This window comes from Agelaius phoeniceus, chromosome 6, assembly GCF_051311805.1.
Source record: "Agelaius phoeniceus isolate bAgePho1 chromosome 6, bAgePho1.hap1, whole genome shotgun sequence".
Taxonomy (NCBI): Eukaryota; Metazoa; Chordata; class Aves; order Passeriformes; family Icteridae; genus Agelaius; species Agelaius phoeniceus.
In genome coordinates, this window is record NC_135270.1 from 26,874,426 (window position 1) to 26,899,333 (window position 24,908).

The 24,908-nt window shown below is 48.0% G+C and overlaps 1 protein-coding gene across 2 annotated transcripts; it reads left to right on the plus strand.

The window, feature by feature from the left end:
- The first annotated feature begins 1,624 nt into the window (after positions 1-1,624).
- On the plus strand, positions 1,625-24,719 carry LOC129121784 (transmembrane protein 151B-like). Of its 2 annotated transcripts, none has more exons than XM_077180178.1 (2): positions 1,625-2,255; positions 21,411-24,719. In XM_077180178.1, the coding sequence occupies exons 1-2, from the start codon at positions 2,166-2,168 to the stop codon at positions 22,839-22,841; spliced, it is 1,521 nt and encodes a 506-aa protein (XP_077036293.1). In that variant the 5' UTR covers positions 1,625-2,165; the 3' UTR covers positions 22,842-24,719. The 2 variants fall into 2 exon arrangements, with proteins under 2 accessions (XP_077036293.1, XP_077036294.1); XM_077180179.1 differs by having other exon boundaries at positions 1,625-1,800.
- Positions 24,720-24,908: the final 189 nt, after the last annotated feature.

Below are 24,908 nucleotides of genomic sequence, written 5' to 3' on the forward strand. Positions count from 1 at the left end.
ATTTGCTCTATCTCCTTCCATGTTGCCTTTTATTAGGGCTTTTTAACTTACAAATAGAAATTTGGCACAAATATGAAGTTCATTCCCAGTCTCTCAGTACACAGTTTTCTGGCTTGGTACATTTCCCTTCTAACCACAACATCTCATCATGCCCCAGCACCCATTCCATAGCATATTTAAGGGTCACTAAAGCACCTAGACAAACAAGTATGAGCTGACAATAAAGAACACTTTTAATATCTCTCATGCTCTATAGATCTTGGTGTGTATGTCACAGGCACTGCTTATGCATTCTTTTTGGTTCCTTTCTGTGTCCTAGATGTGACCCACTCTGTGCCAATCTGCTGACTATCTTATCCTCCAGAGATGTCCCATTGTACCACTTACAGAAAGGAAATTGAGTATTTTAAATGTACAATCTCATGTGGTTTATAAACCTGTATATAAAGTCCCTTCCACTGTGCATCTCACAGCTCCTCTCCAGGTCTGAGAGAAGTAAAAGCCAGACTACTTTGGACATATATATATTGGGTACAGCCAAACAAATGCCATTTCTGCTAGGAGGAGATGCCAACGGGGCAGGACAAGGCACATGAATCTGTAGCTACAGTGGCAGTCATTGCACTGCAGTGTAAGCCAGAGACAGGTGAGGCCAAGGGAGTTTGCTAATTGTCCCTCATGGATATCTTGCACCTCCAAGAATGGGTAGGTTTCTCAACATGGCATCAGCCAAGACTTCTGCAATGCAACGAATATCCTAAAATTCAGATTTAGCAGAGCCCAATACTTTATGAAAACCCAAGTTTTGGGGTTTTTTCCTTTATGCATTCACACACCAAGCACCATTCTCTGCTCTACAGTCATTCTAAACAATCTCTTATGCAGCCTGAGTGCCTTGAACCTGGAGTGGCATTTTCCAGAGCAGCATGCCTGAAAAAGCAGCAAGCATGTTGTGACAGGAGTTGAAGTACTTGTATTAAAGTGAAGGTTGATGCTTCAAGAGTGTTCACTTGACTGTTTGTAAGATTTTTATGAAGGATTTAAAATATATGCTGCTCTAAGGCACACAGAGAGAAATGGATCAAATGGGATGAGCGTCAGGAGTGTATAATGAAACATGAAGCAAACATGCCAAGGTAAGATGGTGCAGCACACCAGTCCTGATCAGCAGGAGAGCCAATCATGACTGGATGCACTGAGCACAGGATGCAAGCAGGAGGAAGAAATATTGACAGGGCAGGGAGTTTGCAGGAGGCTGCAGTTGTGGGGAAAGCCTGTGCAGGAGGCAGATGAAACCAGAGGAGAGGCTCAGGCCGCAAGGAGGATGGGAAGGGGCAGGAGCAGCTGGGTGCATCCATTTCTACTGCCAGTACTCCTCCGAGAATAAGGAGATGAAGGAGGGCAGCAGGGTCGGCTGCGGGGTGCGGGGGCAGCCCCAGAGCTCCGTCCCGACAGCGCTGCCCTCTGTTCCCGGTGCGCAGGTCCACCGACAAGGGAGGGGAGTGGGGCATCGTCGGGCTGCTCCGTGAGGGAGCGTTCCGCGGAGCTGCCTTCCTCCTCCTCCTCCTGCCCCTTCTGCTGCTGCTGCCGGGCCGCGTCCCGCCGCCAGCACGGGCGAACTCCGGGCGCTGGGGAAAAGCGGGAGAAGTGGCCGAGGCTGAGCTGCGGGCGGCGGAGGCGTGAAGATGCGCTGAGGGGGGGTGGCCGCCGGCGGGGGCGCACCGGGGCGGGCGGGGCGCACCCGGGGATGGGGAGCGAAGCTCACCCTGAGAAGAAGACAAGAGAGGGCACCCCGGAAGGGTAGGGGTTGCGAGGTCGTATCCCGGGAAGAGGGCATACCCGGCAGCTCCCAGACGCCCGCAGAAGCGCGCCAGGAGCCGCCGGGCAGTCGCCTGCCCACCTGGGGGGGCCGGGAGCGGCCGGGGCACCCCCCCCCCACTCCGCCTCGTCTTTCTCTCCTCCCCTCCGCCGCCTCCTTCCCTCCCTCCCTGCCCGCCTGCCTGGGATGGTGGAGGGAGTCGGGAGCACCCGGCAGGGCGGCCCTGGGCGCGGGGGGCGGCTCCCCCCAGCCCCGGCCACGGCACGGGGCGCGGTCCGCGGGGGGCTGCGCCGTCTCGGGGTCCCACAGCCCCCGCCGCCGCCGCAGCTGCCGGTGATGGCCAAGGATGTTCTCGGAGGGGGAAGCCGAGGCGGCTGCTGAGAGCGGGCCGGGCAGCACCCCCGCGCCGGGGGCCGCCGCCGCCGAGCGGGAGGAGGTGAGCGGCGGCGGGGGCGTCCGCCCCGGGCCGGGCCGGGCCGGGGAGACTGGAAGGGCAAAGGCAGCCCCGCCGGGGGCACGGGGTGCAGGGCGGTGTGGGGTGTGGGGAGCCGCGGCGGAGGAGGGTGCCCCGGCTGGGGGTGTTTGCGATGCGGGGAGAACCGAGGAGCGCAGGCACAGCCCGCCCGGGTACCTGCAGCAGCCGCGGTGCGCTGCGGTGCTGCCCCGCCGCGCCCTGCAGCGCCGGGGCCGCCGGCGGGACCCCCGCGGCCGCCGCTTGCGGGCTTTACCGACGGGGCCCCGGCACCCAGCCCTGCGCCGGCTGCCGGGCTCGGGGCGGCGGCTGGACCAGCGGCTCTGCACCGGAACGATGCAGCGGGGGCGAAAGGGGGCCTGCCCAGTGGAAGTTTGGCCAAATGAGCCCCTTGGGGCTTGGCCTAGGAGAGCCTACCTCTTCCCTGGGACTGGTGAAATGGTCAAGGAGACTGCAGCTCTGCGAGGCACTGCTGGAGGTGGCCGGAGGGGCACAAGGAGCATGAGAACGGGCTTGCAGCCTGGAGCTCTGTGGGTTTCAGGTGTTTGGGGGCAAAGGAGGGTGTCATGCCTCTCCTTTTCCCTTGGGGCCTAGGCACTCCTGTTGCCTAAACTGCAACAGAAATCAGTGGAGAAAATATAACGTAATGTTTCTTCAGATCATCTGTGAAGCACTTACTGTGGCCTTGCACATCATAGAAAGGGAATAATGGATGTGTCTGAGTGTTGACACAGAATCCTGAGCCATGAGGTATTGGCCAGACAGAACTGCAGGCTGTGTGGCAGTAGGTGACAATGTGTGTGTGCTATCCTGCACACCTGGGACAGCAAGCTGTCCTGTTTTAGAAATACCTGGGATTTTCTTCTATGCTTAATGTAGCCTTTGCTTCCAACAGTTTTGACAGGTCTGCCATTTACATCATATAATCCATGTGCAGCTCATGGAAATGAGTGAACTTTCTTCATAATATGGAGTTAAATATGAATGTACATGCTCCTAGGAATGCAGAGAGCAGCCTTGAAACAGAGAAGAGAAAATGGAAAACAGAAGTGAAAGCAGCCCTGGAACATTGCTATGTGCAGTTAGTCTGCTTAAAGCTTTTGTTAGCAGGTCCCATGGCTCATCAACAGTCACATAATCCTGTAGTCAAAATCCAGTAGCCTCAACAAAGCCTATGTGAAGCTGCAGGGTACTTAGCTGAAAACCAAACAGCAGTTGAAACTACCTATAATTGAAGATTGGCTTTGCAGCTCAGGTTGAAAAAACTGTCATTCATGGGTGAATATTAGGGTTTTCTCCTGTTTGATTGCTTTTTAAACACCTGCGACACAGTTCACTGTGAAGAGCTGTGGCTGGATCCAGGATACAGCTAGTGTTCTAGCAGAAGAGCACACCAATGTAATTAGAGCCCTGCAGATGATCAATAGATATTTAATACTGGAAGGGATTTTTAAATTTTTTTGGTCTAGGACCAGGAGCTACTGAAGGCTTTCCAATGTATTAAGTCCGTCATAAAAACATCTAAGCCATTTGTAGAAAGAAAGCACTTGATCTCTCTGCTAAGCACTATCTGTATCTTCCTTCTTTCATCCTCTTCTCAGTTCTTCTTCTGTTCCAACACAAACATTTGCACATTTGAGTCTATATCTCAAATGCCTGTGATGTCTTAACACTGCAATCCTACAATGTTGGTGTTTCCTCATGCCTTCCCCTTCACCATGTAAATAGTCCTTTTGCACCTGGGCCTGCAATTGCATGTCAATACCAATACCCTGTATTGGTATTGGTATTAAATGGGCATTTCATGGGCTCCTCTTTTAAGCCGTGTCATTTATGGATTTCACTTCAATCAAATGCATGGACTTAAATGGTAACAACGACTGAAAATTGCCTTTATTGGGTATTAAATCAATACTACCCTGAGCTAGTAACAGAGAATGTGTCTGAAGTCTAAGTTTTTATTTTTGAATGAAGGACATGCAAAGGTGCAGCTGCAGAGCAGGAAGGAGAGCAGCAGTTCAGTTACCTGCCTCTGCCCTTGTCCTCTTGTGCCAAGGACCACATGGGTTTCCTGCTGACTTTGCTGAATGTCAGAGCAAACCCTCAGATTACCTGACAGTGTTCTGATTTGGCTTTTTTTCTAATGAAACATTAATTGCTTGAGCTGAATGACCTGGAACAGATGTGCTTTTGTTATTAGTGTGGGATTCTACCGTTCTACAAACTCTTGTGAAGAGGAATCAAGATCTTTTGGGGGAGAGTATGCAAAGGATTCCTTTTTCCAAATGTTTCAGCAGTTATTGCTGAAGATTGATTCTCTGGAGATACTTGCCTTTGCTTTCCTCTCTGAAATAGTAGAACCTGCTGCTCTATACTGCCCTGGTTAAATAGTAGATTGGCTGCTTTTCTTGTTACTGTGACAGCCTGTACCCACACCGAAGAGTTGATAGTGACTTTTCTTAATTTCTGCCAATTTATAACTCAGTTGGGAAATGGTCTTAAAAATTAAAATCTTTAAAACTTAGTTGGAAATTAAGAGGGTTTTTTTCAGGAAAACAAAGCTGGTGAGCAGAAACATCATTTTTTGTTTCCAAAGCCAAGTAATCACTGAAGAAAGGTGAAAGCAGCAGCCACTTGACATTTTGAAATATGTATTTGTCTTGTTTGTACTGGCAAAGTCAAACAGCAGTTGTCCATGCCTGTTTTTATCTTCTCTTCTATATTTAAAAACTTATATTGCGTATGACATAATGTAATCAGTTAAGCTATTTAAATAAAAGGGAAAACCTCATGGGTCAGTGTTCCTGAAACCCACGGTCATTGGCTTTCTGATGGATATTTTACAGAAAAGAGGGGCCACTTAAAACTGCCTCATTTTCCTCGTGTTGCCATTGCAAAACACAACAGGGGCTAATTTGTAAAGTGCTACTTGCGGTCACAACAATGCCAAAGGGGTACTATGAGTTAAGAAACCATACATAGTGCTTGTGTGCAGGCTACAGTTTTACAGGCTTTCAGGTCAAAAGGGTAGCTGGGACCTTTGCTCTTCAGTATGCCCCTGGAGAGACACCTTCTGCTTGGGGCATTGACTCCATTTAGTTATCCAGCTTTTTTATCCTTTTCCCCCAACCTTTCTTTTATTTGTCAAGGCTTATTTTATGGCATTGAAAACACCAGGCATACAGCCCTTACTAACAGACGAGTTAGCTTTAAATTGTCCCCATCTGAGTTGCACCCAGGTGGATGAGAAGTTAAGCAAAAGCTGCTGAGACATTGTTGGCATCAATCTCCAGAGAGGGGCTATTTCCTTGTAAACCTCCCCCTTCAAAAGCTGCCCAGGGCACTCACATGGCAGACACTGTCCAGAGAAGGTAGGAAATGAGTGAGACAGGATTCCTAGGAAAACTCTCATTCTTCTCCTCAGATCTTCCAAAATTCATGCAAAAACCTGCTCAGCTGGTTTCAATCCCCTGAATGATAGGTGCTGGTTAGCCTGGTGGAAGGCTGTCACCATCCCAAGTGAGTATGACTGACCAAACAGTTATCTTTTTAAGGCTCAGTGCATGAGATTCCCCCTCTTGAATGAAAGTCAAATAGGACAGACCCCTCTCTTCCCTTCCTGCCCTTGGTCTGTTCAGCAGACATAAATCAAAGAGTGCTCCTCATTCCTTTTTCCAAATTAGTTCCCTCATAGAGACAAAGGGAAAAGTCCAACAGGAGTGGCAGTCTTTTTCATGATCCTGCAGTTTCAGGCAGTATTTGCATTGCAGATTCTGTCATAAGAAAATCCAAGCTGAGCCATTGCATCTTTTTACTGCTTTTGTTCTTTTTGTTGTCCCACTTTATCTTCTGATCACATGTCTGTTCTTGGTGCCTTGGAGTTGGCTGTCTTCTCTGCACTTCACATGAGAAACTGTCAAGGGTTTTTAAAAAATTAATAGGAAATACCAGATTAATGTGTCTGAGCTCTGAAGGGCAGCCTGGTCTCCAGTTGTATGGGCCACTACAGGCAGAGTCTTCTGCTTCTTGCCACCGTGGCTGAGCATGAAGTGAATTGCTCCTTCAGGCTGACTTTTCCAACCCCTCCAGCAGGGGAATTTTCTCAGTGAAGCGCTGGACTGTAGCAACTGTGGAGCTCGTAGGGTTCTGCTGCTGGAGGGTTACAAGGACAATTTAGGCAAATGGCTGTTAAATGTGTAGATGTCACATCATGGGGAAGGAAAAGACTTGATGACTTGGTGGTAGCTCCCCTTCAGACTTGGTTTCTAATGCTGTTCGTTTAGGTGGACAGACAGTCAATTGATACTGGTGGAAAAGCAATGCGTCTGCACACTTTTTGGAAGCCCCAAATACTCTTCTTGTTCTCCCTTTCTTAATTCAGAGACCCAAGAGGATGATCTTCCCCAAGAAGGGAAGTGTGGATACCAAGGATGCTTTGCAATCAGTGCAAGCTGTTGCAAAAGTGAGGTAGGAGGTATCTTCTTCCTGGGAATGCAGCACTTTACTTCTTTTCATCTGTTTCTACAGCTTGGAATAAAATGGCTCAGATCATGGCCAGCGAGCAGGGACTTTGTGGAAACAGAGAGTAAAAGGACTAAAGTATCCCCAGGTAATCCCCAGTGAGTAGGGCTTGTTTCTCCATGTGTCCTAACACATTGTCATGAATTGACACCAAAAGTAATGGCTGCTGAGCTGTCACCAGCACTGTAAGGCCCTTCAGTTGTTACTGTGACACTGTTGTGACACAGCAGATGAGGCTGTGTCTGAGTTTTCACAAGTTCTACTTTTTGGATAAAGTATGGTTGAGTAGTTAATTAGTTTTTAAGTTCTAATAATGGAAAATGTAGTTCACTTTCAGACTCCAATCATTCATTGTGCTCCTCAGAGCTTAAGACCTGTAAAGTTAAAAATAGCACATAGTGAAACTTTTCGAGGTCACAGTTGCTGTAACAGTTTTGTTAACTCCCCAAAACTCTGATGGGGCATCTTCATTTCAGCAGCACTCTGCAGGGGAGCCAGCCCTGTGTTATAGCGGGGACGCTGCTGCAGTGGAGCTGGACAGGTCTCTGCCAGCAGCACCACACCGGGGGGGACAGGGCTTGAGGCTGCCTTTGACAGGCACCCATGCCAGCTCCTCCCTGAGCACTGGCTGCTCTGCCCACAGCACCTCTGCCCTGCAGTAAAGCAAGGCAGAAAAGTGCCTGAAACAGGCATGACAGATGACGAGTGGGAAGGACGGACGAGCCCGGCTGCACGTGGCACAGGAGGCTGGCAGCCTTCCCAGTGTGGAGTTCAGGTTGTGGAGCAGTGTCTGATGGAGCTGGCAGCCTCTCTCAAGGTGCCACGCATGCCACTGGGAGAGGATGAGGGGGCTCACACCCCCTGAAATGTGTGAACTTTTGGCCTCTGTGGTTTTACATCAGGTGAATAATGAACAGAGGATCCCAACTCACAGCACTGTTCCCGTAGAGATGAGGTGTTGCAAATCCCAGTTCAGCATTCAGCCACCAGAGGCCTTGTTCAGGAAAGATTGGTAGGATTGGGCCTCAGGGAAGATGGGCTGGAAACAGCCAGCAGCTGGTGAGAGCCGGGCCTGGAAAGGTAGGAGCTGACAGCAAAGGGCAAGGAGCAGTCATGGAGGGTCCCACTCCTGGCAGGGAAACCAAGGGTAGGTAATTGAGGTGACTGGCAATGAGGAGTCTGAATAACATGACCTTACCAGGGAAGAGAGTGGGATCAGTCAGAGACTTCTGCAGGTCATGGCTTTGGGAGAGAAGTGATTTGTGGTGATGGATTTATGGCTGGAAGCCTTCTTCATACTTGTGTGATTGATTGCCCTTAGGAGCTGGCCCAAGAGTTGTGGAGCACAACACACCCACAGGAACAAGCTGTGCCATCTCCTCCACCCTGCAATGGGCAGAGGGAGCTCAGAGCACCGTGGAGGCTGGGGTGGTAACATCTGCCAGTAGAGTCCTGCCAGCATTAGGGTCCCTCTAAACACCAAAAATAAAGAGAACAGCTCCCTCATGGCTTCCTAGAGGTGAGGTGGCCAGGCAGAAGGGCCAGTACCTGATAGAAGAGGAGTGTAGTGAGGGCATGTGCTGAAAGGGTGGGGATGACAGTCTGTCTTCAGGCCTGAGGTGTTCCATGGTTCTCTGCAGGGGACTGCCTGTCAGCAGGCCAGGACAAGGAGCTAAACCCTCTGCTTCCCACCAGCTGGTATTCAGAGTGACACGGTGCAACAACTCGCATGCAGATAATGTACCTTCCTGGAGTGTGCTGCTGCAATGCTCATGTGAAATCACTTTATAAGTGCTATTTTTTCACTGTCTTCAGGAGGTGTAAGAAGGTGTGCTGACAGCATGCCGTAGGTCAAAGTCAAAGCAAGAAATAAAAGCCAGGTGTCCTGGCTCTCAGGACCTCTTTTAACCATTAGGTTTTTAAATGAATTTTCAGTGAAGTTTTCTCCCACTGTGCTGTCACATATTGCTGCAGAATGTGTCACAGAGAAGCAAGAAGGAGGGAGAAATTATATTTCTAATGAAAACTTGTTTCTCCCAGGGAAGCATTAGCTGCTGGGATACTTCCTTATCTAAACTGGAGCACCATTATAAAAACCTGACACACTGAGGTCACAGCTGTGTTCAGCAAGGTGCAGAGATGAGGAAACACTCCCCAAACCTGACAGAGCAGCTGAAGGCTGAGTAGTGGCTGGGTGTTATTGCAGGGATGCTCAGCTCAGCAGCATGAGGGACCTGGCATGGCTGCAGCCTGAGCTGCAGCAGCCCAGTACTGTGGGGCTGGCACTGCCTCTGCTGAGCTGTGGCTGAAGGGCTCTGGCTGGGAAGTCACACATGGAAGGCTGGAAGTTGACAGTTCAAATTACAGAGCCATGTTGTTCTGGTTTAGCTAGATAAAAGGATGGCCTTACAAATAAGTGAGGATAAAAATAAAACACCATGATTCTGGGCAAACCTTCATTCACAGATCCCTTTGAAAGACTAACCCAGACTTCACAGGAGCTCAGATCAGTCCTGGATCATATTTCTCCTGAGGACTTGAGAGCTGTTTCTATATCCTTCATTTAAATCTCAAGGTGTTCCTTTAGACTGAGCAAGGATTAAAAGGGATTCATAATAATCAACTGTTTTCCTCATTTATGACAGAGGCATTCAATGAATAAGCTGCAAACTAGAGAACTGGTGTGGAACTAACACTTCTCTGGCTTCTTCCTCACACGGATGTCTTTACTGGCTCTCTGCTTTTTCCCTCAGGGAAACTGGTCCATAGCTGTTGCCCAGCTTGGCTTCGGATCAGTCTCTTGCTTCCCTATGTTGAGGCTGAGGGAAGGTTGGGCAGGACACAAGACCTGTGCCAGTGGTGAGAACACTAAGGCACAGAACATGTTCCTCAAGGATGAGGAGAGCACCATGACCCTAGGAACCTGGGAGCAAGAAGGAACGAGCTTCTGTACACCACTGGACTGTGGCACTAAGATCCCCAGCTGCAGGCTGATGGTGTGCACAGCACAGGAGAACACACCTCTGCTGGGGCACAGCCAGCCTCCTCTGCCTGCTTGCTCCTCTCTCACCCCTGAGGAGCTGCAACTCCTGTGTAAAGGTGGGAGTAAAGCAAGCATTAAAGGATTCCTGTTGAACCCAGATGAGACTTTGTCAAGCACAGAGGCTGGCAGATAGCTACTCTCCCTTTCTCCCATTCCTGTTGTCCCCATCCCTCAGGGGCTGAAGTAGTGGGAGCTAGTTCCACTGTCCCTTCTGTTTTCCCTTGGCTGGTGTCAATTTTCCCTTTATCTCAGCAAAGCCATTGAGTGGACACCGGTGCACCAGTCAGCAAGCTGCACCTGGCTGATCCCTGGGGCCGTGGTACTTTTGTGCTGCTGGCAGCATGCCAGGGGTGCAGGGAGCTGGGTCTGGCTTTCACAGGCTGGAGCACACTGCTGAGGATCTCTCCATTCTGCAGCCACAGGATGAATAGATGGGTGGATGCTGCCATCAGCCCTTTTTTAGCATGTCCCTGCAGTGTAGGAACAGGGGCAAGGGCACCTGCCTGGGCACCTCTGTGCAGCCTGGCTGGCTGTAGAGGGGGAGAGAAGGGGCTGCCTAGGCATGAGGCAGGCTGCAAAATACCAGTGACACAGCCAGCTATGGCTCATGTCATTCACTTGGCCTTACTAATCCAACAGTGGCTGGGAACTGCATCCCAGGAGCTTTCTTGTGTTGTGTGATGTTTTTATCAGTTAACTGATAAGCGTTGAGGCAAGCCATTTATTTATACCTGTGAAATTTACCCTGTGTCTACTGGAAACCACCAATATTCAAGGTAGGGGAGTAGGCAATATGAGCTAAGTACAATGGGTTCTTAAAGCGTGGAAAAAAGAACTGTTCTTGCTGTGAGGCAGCTTGAATTCCAGCTTTCCTTTCCTGATGAACTCATACCCAGCATTGGCATTACTGGGAAAAATCCTCTGCCTCCAAATATGTTTTTTTAATTGATACAGAGTCAAAAGCCAGTGGCAGCAACATCAGCAATTTGGGGGTGAAAGCAGTAATTTTGTTAGTGCAGCATTTTGGTGATCTTGTAAAAAGCTGCCACAAAAATAGCCCTGATTTCTATTTTGTAAATCGTGATCATTTGGTTGCTAGGATTCCTTGGCACTGAAGATGCAACTGCACAGTTTTCCTTAGAGCAGAGTGAGGAAGCATCACTTATGGATGTGTTAAGGGCCAAATTCTTCATGACAATCACATATGCACCCTTGTATTGTGCTGAGTGGCTTTCCCATCCTGCTGTAATAAGCAGCATATATGTTGACAGGGATCCAAATGGCTTCTCTTTCTTGGATTTCCTTTATTTCTGCCTGAAGAACTCAGATGTATCCTGCAGGACCTAATCCTGAATCTGACATTTTACAGTACTGTAGAATCCTTCTGTCCTGACCTCTGCTTTCCTCCCCTTCAGGTGCTGGCTTGAATTCATGAGGATGATTAGTGTGTGAAAGAGCAGACTGTCTTTGTATGGTATTTCAGGGGCATCCTAGCATCTGAAATTCAGGTGGATCAGCAAGATTTGTGTCTTTTCATAGTTCTGACTTGTCCTGCAATAGGCTCTGCTGCAGAAAGGATTTAACGCTACCATTTTGTGCACCTGCCTACCCTGAGGTGTTCCCCCTGACAGCTTCCTTGATGGAAGGAGGAGATTATGTCTCCACAGGGATTTAAATCATGAGAAACCAGACAATGCCTGCTCACCACAGGAGGGCACTTGCCAACGCCTGAGCCAGTGACGCTACAAACACGTGGAGTGCATGATGCAGGTTCTTATTTTCAAACCTAGTAACAGCATTTCTGCTGCACACTGACATCATGGCCCTGCCTGCAGGAACTTCTTATTCTCACAGGAGTTTCATGGCAGACGAGCAAATAAATGTGCAGCAACCAATCTATGTGTTCAAGGGCTGGAGGGAGATTATCTTTAATGCAAAATGGATTTTTTTTGGTTGCCTTGTATCCCTTGTACTTCCCTTTCCGTGCTACTGGCTCAGCAGGAGCTGGGGGTAATGGGCTTCTTGCCGTTCAAGATGGATAGCAGGAGGCGTTTTGTTTCAGGCTCCCCAGGAGGGGATTGATGAGATGGCTGTTGTAATATCTCCCTTTCTCCTTACCAGGCCTGATTACTGATACCCCATGTGGTGCCAGGATTTGGTCACATGGTGGAGGAGCGCTTCTACCCACCATTACACCAGGGTCTGGGTTAGCACAGGCTGTTGGGCTCCTTCTCACTGTACTAATGAGCATCTGACCTGGGAGTTCATTTAGCCCTGGAAAACAGTGAGAGGTTGCACTTCTCCTGCAATTGTCATCTCCCTGGTCACCCCAGACTTCTTAGGCTGGTTTTTCACTAGGATCAGTTAAGGAGCTGGAAGATGATAGCTGCACGCACACCTCTTGTGGCTGCTTGGGGACAGTGGATAGAAATCTCCTTGTTCTTGCATCATCCCTGTCCACTGCAGAAGTGGTGAAGCCCTTCTCAGCACCAGAGGCTGGTCCTGGTGTAAGGGCTCTCCTCAGTTTTGATTAATAGCACAGCCTAGGGCTTGTCTAGCAAGGACTCAGTGGTCCTCTCTGTGGTGTATCCTGCCATCAGGAGGTGGAACATACTCCCCTGCCCTGTCTTGACCAAGATTGAGGAGTCTGTCATAGTTAGAGACAAAATTCTGCTTTCATCCAGACTCTGGTCACCACCTGCCAGAGTGTATGACTTGTGGTTATTGATTACTCTTACCCTCTCAAGTATCTCATTGGGATATATTAATTACAAGCATAAATCCACAGGGCCAAATTCAGTTATGACTGATGTTCATTTATCCACCATTTTTCTTCTTTCTTAGCTGATTTTATCTCTTTTTTCTCAGTCCTCTGTCAGTGTTTCCCCCATTCCTTTTCCCCCATGGTCGGGAAGATTATTCTTTCTAAATAAGAGGAAAAAAATACAAGATTAACTCTTTGCTTACATGAGTAATGAAATGATGTGGGGTTGTTTTGTTGTTGAAAACAACCAAGTCACCTTGTAGCCCCAAAGCCAGGTTTTGGCAGAGAGCAGGAGCATGCTGTGATGCCACATCCTGCTGAGACACAGCTGCAGCATCAGCCCTGCAGTATGCTCTCACCTCCGTGGAAATCCCTGGTTCAATTTAGCACAGCCTTATCCTTCCAGGCTGTGGGGAGGAGAGAGGGGCATAGATCTGTTTCTGGAGAAGTTCCCAGCAGTGAGAAGGCAGCCATTCAGGATTATCTGCTTTCCATGGATGAGCTGGGGGAACTGCTGGCTCAGAGGATGCTTTGGTGCTGTCAGGCTCAGTGCTGCCTCCATTAATCTTCACCCAGGTCCTTTCTCTGGGTGTGATTCCCTCCTGCCCCTGCCCAGGCTGACTGGTCTCTATCCTCACCTGCCAGCACCCTCCTCCTGCCTCAGTGGCACTGGCATTTGGAGCATGTCCTGGCTATCCTTTTCCCTCTTTCACTTCTTCCCACCTTCCGTGTTTCCCCCTCATTTCTCTAATTCCATTCAGGCCACGTCTTTGCTACCCTCTGTTTTCTCTCATTCTTTCATTTTAGACATGATAGCATTTTCCTTCAGCAAATTTGCAGCTCTTGAGGTCAGCCACCAAGGACAAAAACGCATGTGGGATTTAAAATAACAGGAAATGCTTTTGACATGATTTCCCCAAAGGAGAATTTTAATGCTTTTGAAATTGGGGAACACAGCTACCTGTCTGTGAACCAGGCACAGACAGTCAAGTTTGGCCCCAAACTGTCCACAAAACAAACAGAATAAACTCATGCTGCGACAGCATATTTTCTGCTTATATAGCTCATGCTGGAGCTTTCAAGGAGACTGAAGAATAAAGTCTGACAGAAGAGGAAAAAGTCCTTTTGTCAATAAACACATATGAAGAAATAGCAGGGATAAGTCAAAATTATAGATCAAATGTTTAAAGAATGTGACTCCAAGATAATCTGGCATATTTTCTTTAGACATCACAGGCTATTTCTTCCCCTTCTATTGATGTCAATTTGGCAACTTTCAGTTCAAATTTACTGTGCTGGTCGAAATCAGCAGGGGAAAAAAACCAAGGGTTTTTTCAGTGTCACTGTAACCATTTGCATGCCATGAGCACTAATGAGGCAGCTAGAACAGGAGATGCTTCAAGCCCACACTGCTACACAGCTGTTTTTGGAGTAAAATTCAGCTACTGCTGAAGGTCACACATAGCAATCTAGGTGATAATGTGCTCTACTGAAGCTTTGGGAGGTTCTCTTAGTATTGTATGCAGAGCTGTTCATGGAATTATTCCTGGCAATGAACTGGAAATGTGAGGAGCACCTCAGTGTCCACATAATGCTTACAGCCTTGTTTTTGTGATTGCCACTTAGCTTTGTGAAAACAGTTGTCTTGTATAAGTTGATGGGGTATTTAGCTATTAGACTGGCAGAGTTCTGCAGGAATAATTACCAGATTTGACACTGTTCACTGGAATTAGGCATAAAACCACTGCTGGTAGCATTTACAGTTGGCACAAACATTAGCAGGCAGGTCTATAATGATGAGATGAACACAATTCTGTTTAGAGATCTCCTTAATTTGGTAATTTAGTTACTCAATCCAAAGCCAAATCTGAAGTTACACATCTCAGGGTGGAAAGTACAGCCAAACTTTCAGCTGTCCTAAAAGAGTGACTCAAAAAATACCTGGGAGCCAAGTGAGTGAGAGGTTGAGCATGAACTCCTGGGATGTTGCTGGGCAGAAATATCTTAATGCAACAGTAAAGACAGTAAAAAGGGGGAATGAGTGGGAGTGGAAGGTGATTTTATTTCTTGGTATGATGCCAGTGAAATAAGTGCTGAAGTCCTGTATTTACTTGCAAGGTACAGACTTAAGAAGGATCTCAAGGTGAAGAGAGAGCAGAGCTGAAGAGAGAGCAGAGTACTAGAAAGAGGTAGAGCAGTGTAGTGAAGGACTTGAAGACTTTGGCTCCTTTAAATTGTCAAAAAGATAGCTGAGAGAAGTCATAATTAGAATGGAGAAGTCTCTTCTGGGTGAGAAGCAGTCATATAAAAAAAGTCTTTCATCACTTGGAGAATGGGCATCCTCCTGCCATGAATGGGGCTTGAAGCCTGACAAAATTACAAAGACAATATAAGTTTATCACCAAAACAAATTTCAAAGGGAATGGCAGATTCTTCATTTCTTTTAGGCTATCAGTTGAAACAGAGTTTATTTATGGAAGATGAGCTTTTACCAGCCACTGGTTTCTGGGCTGTCCATAGGATGGCAGAGTGAAATTGCATTGCCTGTGAGACACAGGAGATATGAGGAGAAGGCATAGTGAATCCCAGTCTTAAAGTGTAAATGTAAATTGGGTTGTAATATAAGCTGAACCTTCCTGACCCACCATAACCTTGCAAAGTTGGTAGGAGAAATTTCTGTGACTACCTGTAAGGGCTGAAGAATTGTCTAGTTGTTTATTCTCTAGTAAGAATCCCTGCCACTTGTGGATGGCTGGTGGCTGAGTCCTGCTCAGTCCACACTTGTATCCAGAGGCCAGGAAAAGCAGCAAGCCAACACTGGCAAAACAGAGGCACCAGAGTTTCAGGTTAGGCATTGAAAAACCTGGGCTAGTGGAATCAGTCTGGGCTTCTTTGAGTGTGGCTCTTCCTCCTCCTGCTAAGTGGGGAGCTCCTTTAGAGGAACAGGAATAGCCAGACCACCTTGGCTTCTGCCTGAGGAATTAATTTGTTCTATGTATCCATTAAGAGAAAGCGGACCTAGAGTCATAAACACAATTTGCTTTTCCAGAAATGTGTTGTTCTCATTCTTTAGCATCAGTGTTACATTTTGAAGATACCTTTTAAGAAAAAGTCAGGGTTTGAGGGAAAGTAATTTTGTTTTCATTCTTGGCCACCCCCAGTGCAGTCACTTTCAGGCTCAGTTAGGGTGGTTACCAGGTACAACTTACCTACCAGTGTCCTAAATCTGGTCACTTGTCAGGAGTCAGGGGATGGGTTAGAGAGCCAAAACCTTGACCACCAGGCCTTTGCTCCTGGCCACCAGAGCTCACCACGCTCAGCTCCAGATGTTAAGCAGGGGATGTGCCAGGCTGTGCACACTCCCTTGACTCTCTCTCTCCACCTCTTTACTCTAGGCAAGATTAACAGTCCAAATCTCACTCTCCTATAGCACAGAGCACGTTTGAATGGTTTTAATTATGGTTGCTGCAGCCAGAACCTGACCTGCCTGCTGTTGAGCCAGGAGGAGCTGGGTGGGTATGCCTGTGCAAAGGAGGCTTCACCTCAGCCCTTGCAAACATGCTTTTGATCTTGGGCATCTGCCATCAGAGGGTGCCTTTGAAGGCAATTGCCCTTTCAGCCACTGCCTGGATGTTTTATCATTTGCAAGCTGAGTTTCTTAAAGAAGAAATAATTGAAATGTTGCCAGCCTGGAAACTCCTGTCTCCTACAGGTGTCGGTTGAAATTCCAGTTCTCCATCAACAGTTAGGGATTTCCAGACTGTTTTCCAGTGACTATGGCCACAAATTAAATAGCATCTATCATTTTAGTGTCTCAGAGTGCTCTGCACCACCAGAGAGCAAAGAAACCATATAGAGCTGACTGAGTGGTATGCAGCCTTCGCTCTGTCTGAGCTTTCTAGAAATGATGGTCAAAGAAATCAAGCACAGAGTAGCACTGTGGGGCTGACTGACTGCCTGGGGCAAGGGACAGCTCAGGGCAGGCTATCCCTAAGCCTTGTCACTCTCCACAAGGTTCACAACACAGACACCCACAGCCCTCCCCATTCACACCACCTCTCACTCATGGCATTTTCCTCATTCATGCTGACATCTACTAAATAATTTGGAAAATATTTTTGGTTACTGTTTTTAAGTGTGGAAGAGCTAAGTGAATTTTGGCATGTGATTATGGATAGTTTCAGTAAGAGTTACCCAGAGTTTCCAATCCAGTCAGGTGCAATGAGAAGGGAGGCTTCTGAAAGCAGTTCGGTAGCATGCCAGAGAGTAGCAAGATGTCATTAACAGCATGTGTATTTAACACAGCTTGAAATTCATAAACAGTGAAACTGACAGCTCAGCTGTGCTGCTTCATGGCATTCCATTCATAACAGGGGATTTTTACCATTTGTACTGTCATCAGAGTTGGTTGGGACCTTTTGGGTGAAACATTTGATTTGAAAAATCCATTCCTCTTTGCAATATGTGGTTGTAGAATCACAGAACAGTTTGTGTTGCAAGTGACCTTCAAAGCTCCTGTCATTCCCGCCCCCTTCCATGGACAGGGAGATGCTGCACTAGACCAGGTTGCTCAAAGCCTGTCCAACCTGGACTTGAACACTTGCAGTGATGGGGCATCCACAACTTCTCTGGGCAACTTGTGCCTCATTTAATTCATTTTTTCATTTTGTCAGGATGTTTCTCAGGTCAATGCTGGAAGCAAAGCTCAAAGCAAAGCCCACCATAAGCAGAAGAGGGAAGATATCTCTCTTGGTTTGGGTTAGAGAACCAAGCCCTTTAGTTTTATCTTGCAGACAAAGTGCCTGATAACTGATCCTCCTTCTATTCTACTCTGTTTGGTTCTGGCTTTCTGCCAGGCTCTCTGTCTTTTCTTTCTTCATTTATTTCTTTGAGTTATGTTTCTCTCTTAAGATTTTCCGGGGGTTATGCTTTTATCCCACATGAAAACAACACAGATGCCACAGTATTCCTCAAAGAATGCAACTCCTGTTTGCTGGCTAGCCCAAGTTATCATGGAAATTATTGGTTTCCTTAAGCATTTATTGTACTCATCCAGAAATACAAGCTTGCCCTGTTTCAATCTGAAACACTATGTACAGAAAGGAGAAAATTCCACACAGTACCACAAACATAATTCTTGTAAGAAGGTGGTATGTTAATTAATAAAGTCTGAGAGCCACTGGTTTAACATATTAATGAATTTGTTATGCAGAGAGAGATCAAAAGATATATTTCCTTATTAGATTTTTGAATGTCTGAAGCTTTATTGTAGGTATGTTCTATTTTGTGTCTTTCTTGCAAGTTTCTGATAGTATAATTCTGTTAGATAATTAGTTCAGCAAAGAGAAAGAGAAATAGGGGGTTATAGGCCAGATGAACTTGGTCAGAGCTTGAAACAGGCAGGACAGCAGGGGAGGTAGACCCTGGAAGAGAGATCCTTTTATAACTGAGGACCTGCAGAGACTGGGCTTTGCTTAGGAACAACAGCAGGAGCAACACAATGGGTCAGAAAAGCCAGGTGAAAGAACTTGTGTTTTTTACCAAAGGGTTATGAACATGAAGGCTCTGCTGAACTGGACTAGGTGTGTGAATCAGATGTGGCAGTGGGCTCTATGGCTGCATGTATTCACTAATTCAAGGAGGAGAGAAGCTGCCTTTTTTGCAGGCTGCTGTGAGAATAGTGGAGAAAATCTGTCTTGGGCTGATCCAGCCCTTTCAGTGGGTTGAAGAACCATTTTGAAGTGCCTCCAGAGGATGCATACAGAAATGTCATCTTGGACCTGCAAACCTCTGAGCTACTGCCAACCCATCTGGGTGCTGCTCTAGGCCTGGTGGAACCAGAGCTATCTCATCCCCCAAGGGGGACATGGCATTTCATGGAGATGAGCACATTAGGAGGCATTTGCCCACTCTGATATGGCCTCTGATAGCCCTAAGCAGCAGGGCTGGTTGAACCACCCCTTGGGCAGAAGCCAGCCTGTGGGTTGCAGGTTGCACCACAGAGAAGCTGTTAGTCAAAGCAAGTGAGATAAAGGGAAGGTGGGATTCCAGTGCCTTTGGCAAACAGTCATGGCGTGGGACAGCCTTGTTGCCTGGCTGTGCTTCCAACCCCATAGAAAAAAATGGGGTTCCTGGAGCTGCATCGATGACTTAGGCACTCACCTTACATTAAAACTGACTGCTGGGCATTTTTTGGTAGGTCCACTGGCGCTGTTCACTGTGTGAACCATAAGTGTCTTTAAATGAGAGGTACCTGCAGAAGCCTGAATGAGAACACAAATTCATGTCTTGGGATATTGTCCTGCTGTTCCTTCTGCACAGTCTTAGGGCATGGACTAGAGAGATGTCACCTCAGAAAGCCTTCAGGGCAGGAAAAAAAAAGGATAGAGCTTCATTACACTTTATATTTTGCATTACTATAGAAATTGAAAACTCCAGTTTCATGTCAAAAAGAGACAAAGAATAAAAGTCAGTAATTTCCAGTGGGTTTCCTGTGAGTCAGGAGAGCCTGGGGCTCTGACCTGGTCCAGTGTACAGCTGGAGCAGAAGCCTACAATGGGGCAGTAACCACACTGAGACTGAGCAGTGGGCATTTGATGAGAGTTTCAAGATCTGAAACTCTCCGTGACTGCACATAGGCTGCACATAGAGGATTCACTCCCAAAACTTCTCTAGTTATTTTTTAGCTGAGTTAGGGACTGCCTAAAGCCACCTTGTAGCTTTCCTCTAAGTTTCATGCAAAAGGCTAAGAAAAACAGCCTTATTCTTACCTATACTGAGTTTTTTAACTGTCCTACCTACAGAAGTTATGTACTCTGTAGTTTATAACCCACTGAGCTTCTCTACATCTGTTTTACCTGCTGTTAAGAGAATTCAGAAGCCAGAATAAAGCCCAGAATAATTATACTTTATTCTGACACATGTACAAAACTTTTGGGATAAGAATATAAACTTTTTTACAGATTCCTTCTGGATGCATCAGGAAGAATCAAGGGCCAGATTCTGCCCTAAGTCCCTGCAAGTGTATACTGGTGTAACTTCTTAAAATCAGTAAAATTACTCTGCACTTACACAGTGTCAGATTAAAAGCTATGAAATCAAAACCAAACCACATGAAATTTAATTTTGCAGTGTTCACAGCAAGTCATAAACCCTCTGTGGTTACTTAGGAGTGGTTTTCTGTCTCAGGGGAAAAAAAAAAGAGAGAAGCAGTATTAAATCTGACCCTATGGCCCTGCAAAGTTAGATGCTAATGCTTTCATCTTATTGAGAGGACAGCAAACTCCTCTTTCCAGTGGCACCATGCTATTATTTCCTGAGTTACAAGATTCTGCTTCTTAAATCCCTTGCTGGTTCAAGATCACTTACTGAGTCCTAACCACTGTAGGTCCAAGATAAGCTTTACTTGGGGATAAATTTGACTGTGGAGCAAGAAAGAGAAGACATTTCCTGAACCTAGCATCTGTTGGCATCTACAGAGCAGTTTGATGCATTAGAGGTGGGCCCTTGGGAGAAGGAGTAACAGTGTGCTTCTATTTTTGCATGAAATCAGGCTCGGTAGAGGGCATGATGATGCATGAGTATCAGTGTGTATCTGCTTTCTCACTGTCATTTCCTCAGTTAGGCAAGAGGCAGAGGATGGCAGTAACCAAAGGGATGCAAACAGCCCTCCTCATTACCAACTAAGGCAGTGGGTATCTTTCTTCCTGCACTCTCTACAGACAGGCAGCTGCCAGCCAGTGGTGTAACTCATGCTGCTGCTGCTCTTTGCAGGGACACGACTCTGTTGGAGCTGCTTGGCTCCGTTTGGCATTTTTCTTTATAGCTGAACATGGCATGACAATGCAGCTGATTCACTGCACCAGGCTGGGGTAGGGACTGCAATTGTGCCCTCTCAGGGGATGAAGTGGGAGTACAGGAGTGTGAACCCGGCTCTGCTCCCAGCCTGACTTTTGGGACTTGAAAGAGGGGGGTGTGCTGTTTTAAATATTCACGCATACACCCTTAGCTTCAGCACTGAAGCTTGCAAGTATTTTAGGTCAGAGCTGGTGTAACCAGCTTGAAGCAATGCTGCATCGTGCAGTAATCTTGACAATTTTTTCAACTCAATGTGCTTGAATCTAGTCATTTTCCTGATGGCTCATCTCCAAGAAAATGGTGTCGATCATTTGGTAGGTTTCAGGGTTGGATGTGAGTCAGCTCTGAGTCAGGCAGCAGCTTTAGCTTCGTGAAGTGCTGGTCCTCCTGTGCTGGCACAACCTGTGGGGCCGCAGCTCTGCGACAGACACTGCTCCTGAGCCTCCCCAACAGCAGCATGTGGGAACTTAAGCATGGGGCACTCGCAAAGCAAAGGGGCAATTCCACAGCCCCACATTTTTGGTTGTTCACCTGCTCATCACTCTTGACCTCTGAAGATGGCAGGGTGTGTAAATGATGCTGGTGGCAGGCAGGGAGAAGGAGATGGGGACCTGTCTTGCTCCCTGCAGAGGTGCCCATCTGACCAGGGTGTGGGCACAGCATGTCACTGCTACACAAACAACTTCCCTCCCCAGAGCCAGAAAGAAGCAAGGAAAGAGCTTTGACCAGAGCCCTCTGTCCCTAGCAGGGTGTTTCTGTTTATATTGACATTTTTATTAAGTAGGGTGGTGTCCCAGTTCTCAGGGAGTCGAGAGAAAAGCCAGACACAGCCTTGATGGCAAGCAGCCACTGTGTGTGTTGTGCAAAGCAGCGTGACTGACGGGTTCCTCGCTCTCTCTCTGTCTTTCTCTCCCCTTGCACGGTGTGATTGAAGCAACGCCCCGTGAAACAGTCCCTGAGCGCTTGCATGTGCCGAGAGTCCCACTGGAAATGCCTCCTCCTCTCCATCCTCATGTATGGCTGCCTGGGTGCAGTGGCCTGGTGTCAGCTGGCCAGAGTCACCAAGCTCAGCTTTGATAGCTCCTTCAAGGGCAAGTCTATGATCTACCATGACAGCCCGTGCTCGGATGGCTATGTTTATATCCCGCTGGCCTTCCTCTCCATGCTGTACGTGGTGTACCTGGTGGAGTGCTGGCACTGCCACGTCAAGAGGGAGCTGCAGTACAAGGCAGACGTGGACAGTGTGTACGAGTGCATCAACCGCATGCAGCAAGCCACTCCATGCATCTGGTGGAAGGCCATCAGCTACCACTTTGTACGGCGAACCCGGCAGGTGACCCGGTACCGCAACGGCGATGCCTACACCACCACACAGGTCTACCACGAAAGGGTCAACACACACGTGGCTGAAGCTGAGTTTGACTACTCTCACTGTGGATACAAGGACATCTCCAAAGAGCTCCTGGGCTTGGAGAGCTATACAGCCACCAAGCTGAGGTTCACCAAGTGCTTCAGCTTTGCCAACATTGAGTCTGAGAACTCTTACCTGACTCAGAGAGCTCATTTCTTCACAGAGATCGAGGGGCTAGATGACTACATGGAGGTGAGGGAAGGCATGCAGCTCAAAAATGTGGATTTTAAAGAGCTTATGATGGCCTACGGAGACCCGGATCACCTCCCGTGGTACGTGTCCCATTATGCTTTCTGGGTGGCAGCTATCCTGATGATCTCATGGCCGCTCAGGGTACTCATAGAGTATCGGACTGCATATGTCCATTACCACGTGGAGAAGCTGCTGGGCCTGGAGTACACAGCGCCCTTGGCAGCAGAGGAGCCCCTGTACCGGTACCACATGCCCCGGGACAGCACGCAGGACAGCACCGAGCTGGAGTGGCACATCTGCACCAACCGGCAGCTGATCCCCAGCTACTCAGAGGCCATGCTCATGGACCTGGCCAGCTCCCCGGCCTACAACAGCTACACGGTGTGTCGCTACGGCCAAACGGCCCACGGCTGTGAGCGCTGCAACCGCGCCTCCAGCACCTCCTCCATCTTCTCACGCCACGCTTTCCACAGCTGCAGCGGCAACTCCCGCCTCTCCCTCAACACCAGCCGCTTCTCCCTCTGCCGTGTCCATGGCTCCCACAGGACAGGCCTCTGGAGGAGCCGCAGCAGCAGCATTGCAGACCGGGGCTGCCAGGATGAGCAGTGCTGCTCCTACTCCAGCCAGCTGGCTGTCAACGAGAACCCCCCCACCTACCACGATGCTCGATTCTTCCCTGTCCTGATTGTGCACAGGCCGGAGGGGCAGGACAGGCGGCATTTCTACGTCAGGCGTTCCTCCTGCCTAGAAACCTCTCTGTGACAGAACTCTGTGCTCACTTGTCTCCTCTGCTCTGGGACAGGGATTGCAGAGGTGACACCCGTGGGGAACCTGCAAGTGTCAGTCTCTACAGCAGGTCAGCAGGACAAGTTTCAGCTCTTCCCCCTGCCATTGAAAGAGGACATAGAGACTCTGACCAACACCTAACCTCATTTCCAAGATTTTCTCCCCCTCCACCTGGTCTCCCATGTCTTTCCTGCCCCATTCCTCTCACTCTTTCACTCCTCACCCTTCCTCTGCTCCTTGATTTCCTGCCTCTCATCCCATCCTACCCTCATACTTTTCTTTGCATTTCAGTCACAGCATTTGGTTGTTGTGGCTGCTGGAGGATTTTAAATGCTTGTGCTTTGCCAGTACATTTGCCCTCCTGGATGCTTTGTAAGGTAAGAACCTTAGATAAAGCAAGGCACAAGGCACACAGCCAGCCAGAGTCAAGTCAGGAGAATTCAGATCTGCAGGTGCTGAGTCACCTCCTGCAAACCCCAAACGAGGTGCTTTTTTAAAAATTTTATTTTCCCCAGTCTTTTTTTCCTCTTCTTTTGTCATTCCTTCTGTCCTTTATTCATGCTCTTCTCCTCTCTCTTTATCCTCATCTTCCATTTTTTTCAGTTCTCTCACTTCTTCTTTACAGTTTTTCTGGGGTTTTGCCAGTGAGGATATCTTTCGGGGTGTAATTATCTTCCATTGGGCAAAAGTAAGGTTTTCATGGCACAAATGTCACTGACTGCTCACAGAGCCACAAATGAAGCCCCTGAGAAGTGCTGAGGACTTTCTTTCAGGAGCAGTGATGTATACCGATATCGCAAAATGCCCTTTACTCACACTGCCCTGCCTGGTCTGCAGCAGAGACGCTGCTGCATTTCCAGCTGTAGTTTACCTTGTCCAGCTCCACCCCTGATAGCAATCAGCGAGAGCCATAATGTAGATTAGTGCCCTGTTAATGCCACTATTTTTAGGACAGTAGGCCTGGTTTGTGGTTGTTTCATTCCTTCGACTTGAGTGCAGCAGCACAGGCTTGACAAGGGGAGAGGGGCTGGAGAGAGAAAGGTAAATATGGTATTAACCCTCCCACTGAGAGTCTGGAGCTGTTAGGAAGCTCTTCCACCCACAGTGTCTATTACAGCAGTTGTAGGACTGCCTACTTTACCTTTCAGCTTTCTGTGTGCCCTGAGGAGGGCTTTTGGTCTGCAGCCCACTTCACCTTCCCAGGCGAGATGTGGTGCCACCCCAGCCCCAGGCAGAGAGCACAGCTGAGAGCCAGCCCCACTGGCCACTCCTGCTGGGGCTACAAGCTCTTCCTGCAAGCCTTCCCCTGGAGCAGGTGTAGCACCTTCCAGAACTAGTGCCAGCCTCTCCAAATCCTCAAGGTGTCTGGTCCTGACAGAGTGTGCCACTGCACTCTGGGCTGTGGGCTCTGCCCCCCTGCCTGGCCTCCTCTGAGCCGGGGGCTGGTCTGAGAACCCCTGAGGACCGACCAGGCACCTTGCACCTGCCTGACCTCCGTCCCACAAGGGATGGTTGTATGCCAAGCAAGCTGCATACCCCTTGTCACATGGCTGGTGGAGATTATTATCCACTCTGACTCACAGGAGAATGCAATACGATCGCAATATATAGGTCACTTTCAAAACCAGTGTTGTCTCACCCTACCTTACAAGTAGGTAAGAAACTGAGCCCCCAGAGGGGCTGGCAACAAGTGCTTCCTCCCAAGTCCATTTTGTGTGTATCAACATGTAATATGAAATTTGTAAAGTCATATTGATATGTGTAGATTATATGTAACTCTGCATACTTATATGGTGATTTCTTACGGCATTGACTGTTGCACCATGTTAAATACATTTTGCTTTTGTTTGATGACTCTGTTTTGATGTGCTGTGTTTATTTCAACTCCAGAAATGGAAACATTGGCAATACCTGGTTAACCTGCTGCAAATGACGGCACCATCAGAAAGGTTTTTAAAATTCTTATGAGTTGATCTTTTTTAATGTAAATACTTCATGTGTGATTTATGTGACATTTTCATTCTGACAGCTTGGCATTTATCA